This window comes from Talpa europaea (genome assembly GCF_964194135.1).
Source record: "Talpa europaea genome assembly, chromosome: 7".
Classification (NCBI taxonomy): Eukaryota; Metazoa; Chordata; class Mammalia; order Eulipotyphla; family Talpidae; genus Talpa; species Talpa europaea.
The window spans coordinates 77001307-77011431 of NC_140074.1; the positions used below are offsets into that span (position 1 = coordinate 77001307).

At 39.6% G+C, this 10125-nt stretch overlaps 1 protein-coding gene across 1 annotated transcript; it reads right to left on the bottom strand.

Moving 5' to 3' along the window:
- Nucleotides 1-2561: 2561 nt before the first annotated feature.
- Nucleotides 2562-9559, bottom strand: PRXL2C (peroxiredoxin like 2C; the record flags this gene model as incomplete). The annotated part of the gene is made up of 6 exons (XM_084236633.1): nt 2562-2689; nt 4747-4878; nt 8140-8245; nt 8409-8462; nt 8884-8952; nt 9362-9559. 6 exons carry the CDS (start codon nt 9557-9559, stop codon nt 2562-2564), a joined length of 687 nt encoding a protein of 228 aa, XP_084092759.1.
- Nucleotides 9560-10125: the final 566 nt, after the last annotated feature.

The following is a 10125-nucleotide window of genomic DNA, read 5'->3' on the forward strand; positions in this document are numbered from 1 at the left end:
GGAATCCTCAGCCACCCTTGAAAGAGGGCCATGTGTCCACTTTTTGCCTGAACTCAAAGTGCTGGGATGTGTCTTGTGCTTGCCTACGCACGTCTGGGCTTATGTTCATTGTCTGCAACTTTGCCCAGTGAGTGCTGCAGGGGGGCAGCCCCTAGTATCTCAGACATGGCTCTTGGGTTTCATCTCCAGAATAAGGATAACCGCACAGATCTCACTGCTACCACCGCCACCCTTAAGGCTGAGGTCATACCTTATCTGGGATTTTAATGATGTCAAGCTGCTATAGAAAATTCAATAAATATCTTATCATTTAACAAATTAACAATAAAGTTTAAATATTTCAGCCCTAACATTTTCAGATAGTTCTGGAGATGAACAGTGGTGACCATTGGGTAAGGATATAAATACATTTAATGCCCCTGAAATACACACTTAAAAATAGTTTAAATGTCAGTTTTATGTTATACGATTTTACCGCACAAATTTTTTTTTAAAGATTTATTTATTTATGCATATAAGAGCCAGGGTGCAGGCCAGAGGTGCAGGGGGTGAGAGGATTCACCAAAGACAGAGTAGGGAGCAGAGCAGGTGGATCTACTGAAATACACTGCTGACGGGAGCAGCAGACGAGACAGGAGAGGTCTGCTTTGCTATGTGGGTCACCATCCTGACCGGGAATTGAATTTGTGCTACAGTGGCTGCAAATAGCTTCATAGGTGTTGCAACTAACCCCTTGTGCCACCAGGGAGGCCCCCAGCAGTCTTTTTTTAATCGAATTTTATTGATTTACCATTGCTATCTTTATTATAAGCACAAAATCAATTTAAATTTCATTAATTTTTATTGCTTTTAAACATGATTATCCCTGTATATATACACAAAAGTACATTCAAATATTTGAATACTTTATAGTACAGCTTAATACTTTATAAAAAATGTCAGTTTCAAAGTAGTATTGTATTTGCTAATAATAACCAATATTTTGATTTTTCTGGGATACTTCCCACCTAAACTTAGTAAAATTCTAAAAAAAGAAAATTGACAAATAGTCCACTAGTAATTTGGGGATGAGAAGCAAAAATTGTCTAGAAACATATACACAAACTACAGTGTTTGTTTAAGTTACAAAGTTTTTACTTTAAACAATTATTTAAACTCCCTTTCAGAAACTCATACTGTCCATATTTTAATACTTCTTGAACATCTAAAACATATTTTTCTCTTCCCCATCTTAGTAGACCCTAGAGGGTACTGTCGTGATGTGACAAGGTGCTTTGAACACTGGCTATTTGAAAGGTTCAGTTTGCCAGATTCCCTTCAAGTAAAACAATTAGGAGAGAAACATGTGGACTGAAGCCTGAGCTTGTTATGTAGAAATACAGTCATCAGATAATTTTAAAACATAATTTAAAATATAATTTTAAAAGACCTTTTCTTGGCATGAAAAAAAAAAAGGAGCATGCTTATTATGGTATAATTTGGGGATACTGCTAAGTATGGAAAAGAAAATAGGCAAAAACCCTGTAATCCCATCAATGTGTTTAGTTCTCTCTTCTCAGTATACAAAAATATAAACATGTACATATAAAAATATGATTACACTGTTTAAAGAAATTGACATCGTTGTTTTTTCACTGGATAAAATGAAGAATTGCTTCCTCTTCCCCTAAAATGTTCTTCATAAGAATTTATGATCTTGGCTTCCCTGGTGGCGCAAGGGTTGGGATGCAGCCCATGAAGCTATCAGCAGCCACTGCAGCACGAGTTCGATTCCTGGCCAGCCAGGGAGCAACACACATGGTGCAGCAGACCTCTCCAGACTCGCCCGCTGCACCCCTCAGCAGTGTACTTTGGTCAGTCTGCCTGTTCTGTTTCCCACTCTGTCTCTGGTGAATCCTCTCAACCCCCACGCTTCTGGCCTATACCTCAGCTCTAGTATGCATAAATAAATCTAAAAAAAAAAAGAATTTATGATCTTAATTGGACAAAAATGAAAACCCCAAAACTTCAGCAACTAGAGAGACTATAATATATAATAATGATATTTTTAATTTTATAGCCATTGGTTAAGTTTAATTTTTAAAAATGTTTTATTATTTTTTAAGATTTAATTTATTTTTGTGTAGAAGAACTGGGGTGTGGGCCAGAGGTGGGCGGGTAAGAGGATTCACCAGAGACAGAGTAGGGAGCAAAACAGGAGGATTTACTGAGATACACTGCTGAGGGGAGTAGCGGGTAAGACAGGAGAGATCTACTGTGCCATGTGAGGTAGCTCCCAGGCCAGGGATCGAACTCAGGCCATCTCTAGGCCACCAGGGAGGTCCAAAGGTTTAATTTTTTATAAAACCTTAAAAACTATAAAGTTATTAATATATCTCATTTTGGATAACTGATGCCTCTCAGTTATTCAAAATGCTATTCCACAGGTACATGGTCTTTTATGTTTTCATAACCCCTCAAAACCTCAGAAAAGCCACCAAGTTAAGACACAGCACAAGTATAGTACAGTCCACATTTCAGGTCATATCCAAGGATCCACTTGAAAGTGACAGTTTATATTGTCACACATGGATGATTGGTGGTCTGTTTGTAAAGTCCACATGCTGAACTCCTACAAGATGTAAAACAGAGTTGATGGGCTTATGATCCAACCTATTCCTATCACGGTGTATAAAATGAATGTTATTACCTAGAAAAGAATTAGAATAAAAGGCAGAGGTTGGCATATCGTATTATTAGATACACTGTTTACCAGAATTAACTTTTAATTAGTCCAAGAGGAACAATCAATTACATTATATTCTCTAATGCAATAACAACTTTTATTAAAGGTAATAAAACATAACAAGGATTATGGTTAAATACGAGTGATAATGTTTTATAAGATTAAAGGGGAAAGATTCTTAAATTATAACCTTCTGTTAGGTTATTAAATGCAATTAAATAAAATTTCCTGTCAAACAAATTGTCAGAATGTGGAACATAGGTATCAAGCTGGAAAAAAAAAATCTAGCTTCTTAAATGTAATAATAAAACACATTTTTTTAAAATTTCACTCCCAACAGTGACTTAATAGACTGCATTATAACCAGAGGCCAAAAGAAGTTGAAAAATAAAGACATTAAGGCAATCACAATACGATACACTTCAATTTCCACCATCTTGTCATCTGTTCAAATTTTAAGAAATCATACTTTAATAGACTAGGTTATGTTTACTTTGATTCTTGAACTCAAGACCAGAATTTTAACTTAAAATATTAGACTAGACTAACTAAACATTATAAAATAGGCATTTTTTTGCTTTGTACTTTTCTGCCATCGACAGTAATCACTAAATTTAATATTATAAATTCACTTATTATAAAATAAGTCAAAATGAAATATTGCATTAACTGTGAAAGAGAGTGGAAGAAATATACCCAGCTTTTTCCTTAGAAAGCTACATTTTTTTTCCAGTGGGTAGTATTAAAGTATTCTTATTAACTATGTTCCTAACTTAGCAACACAAATCACAGCTCTGTGTGCTCTTTATTCTTGCACAACTGAACGTGTGGGTTCAAATGACACTGTGACACGGAGATGAAGGACTCAAAGAATGAAATTGTCCAGGAATGAAGCTGGACATGAGTCATTCAGAATACAACTCAAGGTCATTCTGGGCACTCCATAGGACTCATTCTCATAAAACATTCTTTCTTTTTCAATTCACCTAACTGGTATACACTCAAGAGAGCGAAAAGGAGTGAATGACACATTTTAGACAGATATAATTTATCAGCTGCGAAAAGCAAAACAATCCTAATATTTGGTTAACATTCTCCTTCTAAGGGCTTCCTTTTAGAGATCTGGAATTTATTAAAATAAATGTCACTTTTACAACTCTCAAGACACTATGGTATCAAAATGAACCGTTTTAAAGAGGGAGAAAAACCAAGAAAGAGCAGTTTACTGTCATATTTGGGTATTTGTCCCTAAATATACTTCTTGAACATGGTAGTGATCTAATACTCAAACATTTAGCAGAGTGAATCCAAAAGAACTTCAGGGGTCCAAACCAATGAATAAAGTTATTAAAAGTTTGTGGCTTACAGCAATTGTTCTTAAATGAGTTGTCCCCTGGGGCTGGCTTGCTTTCTGATGCTGAGCAAATCTCTAGTTTAGTCAGTAATACCAATAACTAGATGGATTTCTCCATTGGCAAGAAAAAAAGTACTTGCTCATTTTTCTTATTTGGAAATGATTACTTCCACTGAACTTTTTTTTTTTTAAAGATTTATTTTTATTTATTTATGTGTATAAGAACTTGGGTGTAGGCAAGAGATGCACGGGGTGAAAGGATTCACCAGACAGAGTGGGGAGCAGAACAGGCAGATCTACTGAAATACACTGCTGAGGGGAGAAGCGGGCAAGACAAAGGGGAGAGGAGAGGTCTGCTGCACCATGGCACCATGTGTATTAGCTCCCTGGCCAAGGAATTGAACTCATGCCTCAACACCTGGCTACAGCTTGATAGCGCTGAGACTTTAACCCCTGTACCACCAGGAAGGCCCCACCACTGAAACTTTTTAAAGAGCACTTATTCTTCCTATCCCAAATACCTGAAATCACTCAGGCATGGGTAAGCTCATTGCATCCCATAAACAGACATCAAAATACACAGAAACCTTTGAAAACAAAAGATATTCCCTACCAAAGCACAGAAAGCACAAGACGTATACTGTTGAATGAGGGCTTTAATGGTTACCTGGGCCTAAAATGAGGGTTCCACCTTGCTGAGCTGGGTCTCCTTGAAAATCAAAAAGAGGGCCAGTCACTGCCCGCCACAGGCTCTGAATGCTTCCCGAGAGTATATTTGATTTTATATGGGGGCTCTGTCCTGAAATATTAAAATTTGCCTTTAGACATTATCATTTTATATTCATTTCAATATTAAGATGTTAGTAACTTCTATAAGACATTCTCTTTTATGTGTGTCATCTTCCTTTCAACTAGTCTTTTTTTCTTCCTTCAAAGAATGATGATTCAGTTTTTCACTATTGAGATTGTGGACCAGAAAACTGTCCTGTGCAACAAAGGGTATTTAGCAGCATCCTAGTATTCTGCACCCACTAAATGCTATAACATTGTTCTCCAGGTTGTGACAACCCAAAATACCTTTGGATAACACTAACTGTCCCTTAGGTGGGAGTGGGGGGAGACAGTACCCCTTTGAGAACTACTGCTCTAAAGGAAGAAATAACGACAGACTCATTTGACTTTATACACAGAAAAAGGTAGTCTTCTCAAACTGGTACTGTTTTGCTCTTCAATTCTCACTGGTACTTGATTATTCTCTCACCTATTATATGCTGTTCAAAACCTGTTTCCTCTTTCTGGTCCAGAAGCTAAACTACATTTCCTGCTCATTCTGGCAGTTTGTTATGACCACATGATAATGAGTAAAATGATGTGTGCCACTTCCAGGTCAGTTCCTAAAAACCTTCCACAAGCCATTCTCCGTGTTCTTTCTACATTCTTGGAAACCTTGGGTTGAAAATGGCAGAGCTACAGACAGAAGGGGACTGGGTTGTTCTTATATCACTGAATTGCTGCTTGGAGGAGAGGCACCATGTTATGCTTCAATAGCAACTACAGCTACTGCTCCACCTTTCTGTGCTGTCAATTTTTCGATTTCCTTTTTCACAATAATTGATGCTTTACTTTCACTCCCTTTGAGTAAAGAAATTCAGTGTTTTTACCTTTCTTGTAACTAATCTTTCTCCTATCCTTGCTATATCTGGCTTTTAGCTCATTATTTTGGTGATTATCCTGTTTGACCTGCCACTTTCTTACTTTTTCCAAATACCTACTACTCCCCTTCATCTCTCCAACTCTATTTCTTTCCTGTTTACACTAAACTGGCCATTCTACTTACCAGGAAACAAATACAGGCTCATGAATTCAAAGATATGGGCAAGACATTTAATTTTACTGTTGTCTAGGATTCTATGTCTAAAATGTATGTTCAGAAATCCAACCTATCTCATGTCCTAAGGTGGGGGGGGTCACTTAATATTTTCACAATTTTAGAAATTTGAGGAAGATTCCGCAATCCAGAATTTAACAATCTTTTCTGTTAAGTACAATCTAATTTTGCCAGTTTGAATTTATATGTAAAAATCCTGTTTCTGTCTTCTATAAGCCATCACTCTCTTGTATTTAATAGTTTTATATTATTTTTATCTTTATAAAATGTTCCATTCACTTAAAATTATAACTGTGAATCTCTACTGTTTTAATTTTCAAGCAGGACTATTTTGATGCTGATTCTGAGGTATATGCTTTATATATTTTCATGGAGGAGCTTTAAAAAAATATTTTATGAGAACCGAATACTTTGTTTGTAAATATATTAGTTTAACACAGGTCAAAAGAGTTTAAAAAGTTTGAATATACTCTATTTTGTTTAGAATACCTCTGCTTTCTTTGCAATGCCATATCTTTATTGTGGCAACGAATGGTGAAGTGTTACTAAAGTGAAACTCACAGCTTATATCTAAAGTGCTAAATGATAAATAAACCTTACACATGCTGAGACTGTTAAAACACAGAAAAACCATGTACCAAAAAATAAAGTTCACAATCTGCACTGTTGCAATTTCCTATACCAAAGAGAGAAAAAGAGCAAACCCTGTGTTTATACTAGCTCATTAGTTTTAATTTAGATGGCTTTCTTTAAAAACATTAATGAAAGGCTCATGTCATCTCTGCCTATTTAGGCCCTGTCATTTCTTTCTAGCATATTACTACTACCTTGTGAAGAATATCACTTGCTGCAGTTAGGTAGGTTCCAATTATTCCTCTATACTGAATAGGTGACTATATCACTTTTTTGCTTCAAACACTTCTATTACTCTCTTACTGCCTCCAGAATAAATTCAAACTCCTTGGCATGTCACCCAGACTCAGTATGAATTGGCCACAACGTGTCTCTTGGCTCACACCAATTCCCCAATTGGTTCCAGAAGTCCAGTAAGATGCTGGGTCTGCATTTTTCCCAGAGGAAATCAAAACATCTTTTCATGTTTTTGCATATGCTACATTCTGTCAGCATTACCCTTTCCCAACCTCACTTTACCCAGCTAGCTCCTTTAAAAGTGTGTTCAGACAACAACTCCTCTGAGAAGCCTTCCCAGATCCTTCTCCAACCTTGCACTCTGGCACAGGCACTCCTAGTACATGATCTTCTCTATTACAAACCCTTAAAACTATATTGTAATCAGCTGTTTGCTTCTATCTCCCAGAGCAGATTATGACCTTCAATATGTCAGGGGCTGTGTCTTTCACTACTGTCCTCCTGAGAACATCCACCACAGTGGGTGTTATTACAGGCAAGAGGTAATATTTCTTCAGATGAATGATCTGAGTGTGAGTTCTTTTGATACTTCAGAAGTTCTTTCTATCTAAAACACAGATGTACAGTTTAACTAAAGCTTATGAAGCTCCATTAATTATAAATGATTGTGTTAAGAGCAGAGAAATGTGGACCATAAAAAATGAATAAAACACCAAACTCTTCAACTAACTACACAACCCGGCCACCTAAAGCACAATAATAGGTACGAAGTGCTATTAAAGTACAACCTGAGAAGCAATTAGTCTGCCTAAAGAACTATTAAGACTCTCTTTGAGTCAGGTTTCAAATGAAAACTAAAATTTCATCAATTAAAGAACATTAAGAGTATTCAGAGCCATGGTGTGAGATATGAAAAATAAATTAACTTAAGCAAAATTATTTTTCTTTTATTCTCAAAAGTAAAATGTATTTATTAATAAAAAGACACATACCTTGTAGTAAACACTGCACTCTTAAAAACTTTTCCATTACACATGAATAATATACACTATAAATATTTATGAAAATGTTTTGTTTTCACAAAAATGGAACTAGACTGAGAGCAATGTTCTGCAACTTGCTTTTTCTCAGCACTTCACAGTCTTCATTGCCTAGGAAATGAATTTTTAGAGTCTGGTGTACCTGGGCCAGTTGGTAGAATCATGAAAAATGACCTGCTTATGAATTTACTAGTTGTTTCTCTATCTTTGCAAATGTAAAATATACCATCAGCACTTCTTTTTGAGCCTTGTCATGTCTTACCTGAAGAAACAATTTCTTCACCTCTTTTCATTCCCAATCTTCTAAAAATTTCTCTCTCAGGGTCAACATAGATTTCATGAGAATATCCAGTCAGTCTGCAGAAAGGCTGAAAAAGGAGAGTAGCTCGAATTTTTATAAGAACAAATGAGAGAAAACTAATGGTAATCTAACTTAATTTTAGCAAATTTAACCTACACTTGGTTCTTTAAATACTGTGATTTTTAATGTTTGGAACAATCTGTCAGTTTCTCAATTTGCAATATATTTACCTCAATATGATGGTAGGATGACTGTCCAATCACTATTAGGGTGACATCTGCTTCCTTTAGACAAAAAAAGGACAGGGGCATATTAGAAATTACATTTTATTCAACTTCCCCTATGCAACTTTTGTTTCATTCTAATGCCACCTATAGGCTTCTAGGAGAACAGAATAGCAAAACTCAGTGAAAGTAAAAAAATATATGCTAAAGTGTTCAATTAATTCAGATGACCTTTTGCTAAGAATTTCAAAACGATAGTCAGTAATTCTATACTCCCTCCCAAAAGCATACATTAAAAAAGACACTATTAAAGTAGAGTTACTTAACCAAACAAGTAAGGTGATAATCCTCATTTTTAAGTGCCTGGAGAGGCGGGGCCCTCCAAACTTCACCCTCTATACAACTTCCAGGGACGGGCAACTGTCACCAGGCCCCCTTAGGCCGACTCGCTGCTTCGAGCCTTCGAGCCTAGGAAACTTACTCGTAAGAAGCTCTTGGGAATTTTGGCCAGATCTTCTACGTATTCCTTGCAGATATAACACAGGAAATGCTGCAATCCCAACATGGCAGAAAGGAAAAGTTAGAGCTTACCACCCGCAGGGCCCAGAAGGCGCCAAGATAACTTGATGATGAGTGCCACCGAAACACGCAGCACGCAGGGCGGAGAGAAAAAGGTGTCAAAGGCCCCAAAGTGCATTAAAAATGGACCGCACCCCGTCCCTGCCAGGCCTCCTCTCGCGCCAAGAAAATGGCCTGGTGTGCGCGGGCTGTTTTTCCACTCCTGTTAAAGGAAGCGAGAGGCGCGATTCGCCTTCCAGAAGCTTCCAGAAATCTCCCAGGGGCAGGCGGGCCCGCGACACTCAGCCGGGACCCTCCGAGGGACTCGACGTCCGCCTGGGCCGAAGCCGCGGGGCCGCCCCTCCCAGCCTGCGGCGGGGCGCCTCGGGTCTCACGCTCACCCGCACGAAGACCACCACGGCCCGGCGCTCCCGGAACAGCTCGCCGAACGGCACCCGCCTCCCGCGGGCGTCCAGCACGGGCAGCTCGGCCACGCCGGCGGCCAGGGCCTGCCCGCGCTCGGGGCCGCTGGGGACCGGGGCCAGCGCGGCCCGGCCGCTGACCTGCCGAGTGACCGCGGCCAGGGTGGGGGCGGCCATGGCGCCCCGCTCCCCGCCCGGGGTTAGCGCAGGGCGAGGCCGGCGGAGCGCGGGGGGAGCGCGGGGCCCGCGCAGGGAGGCCCCTCGGGGGCGGGGCTGGGGCTCGGCCCGGCGCCCGGGGCGGAGCTGCGCGGGGTGCCGACCGGCCGGGCGCCCGGGCGGGGCGGGGCTGTGTAGGCCCCCAAAAAGCCGGGGTCTCGGCTGCCCGGGGCGCGCGCCCTCGGCCGGGAGGAAACGCCTAGTGGCGCCGGGTTTCGGCGCGGCCCTGCCAGTCTCGAGGGTGCAGCGAAGTGCAAGCGGCAGCGCGTTTTCTGACTCAACTACTCATGGTGAAAGAGAGAAAGAGGACCCCAAGCAAGAAAAGCCTTAGTTAGGAAAAAGGTCATCCTCCAAAGCTTCCTGGACTGAAGTTAATTCTTTCCTGTTCGAGGGAACCACTTTCCATGTGCTTTTATTTTTCCAGATTTTTATTATTTTAATTAATTAATTAATTTTTATTTTCTTACATCGCTGTTCATGTTTGGACAGTGTTTGATTTCTCCCCTCAGGTGTGGTCCGTAGTTTCC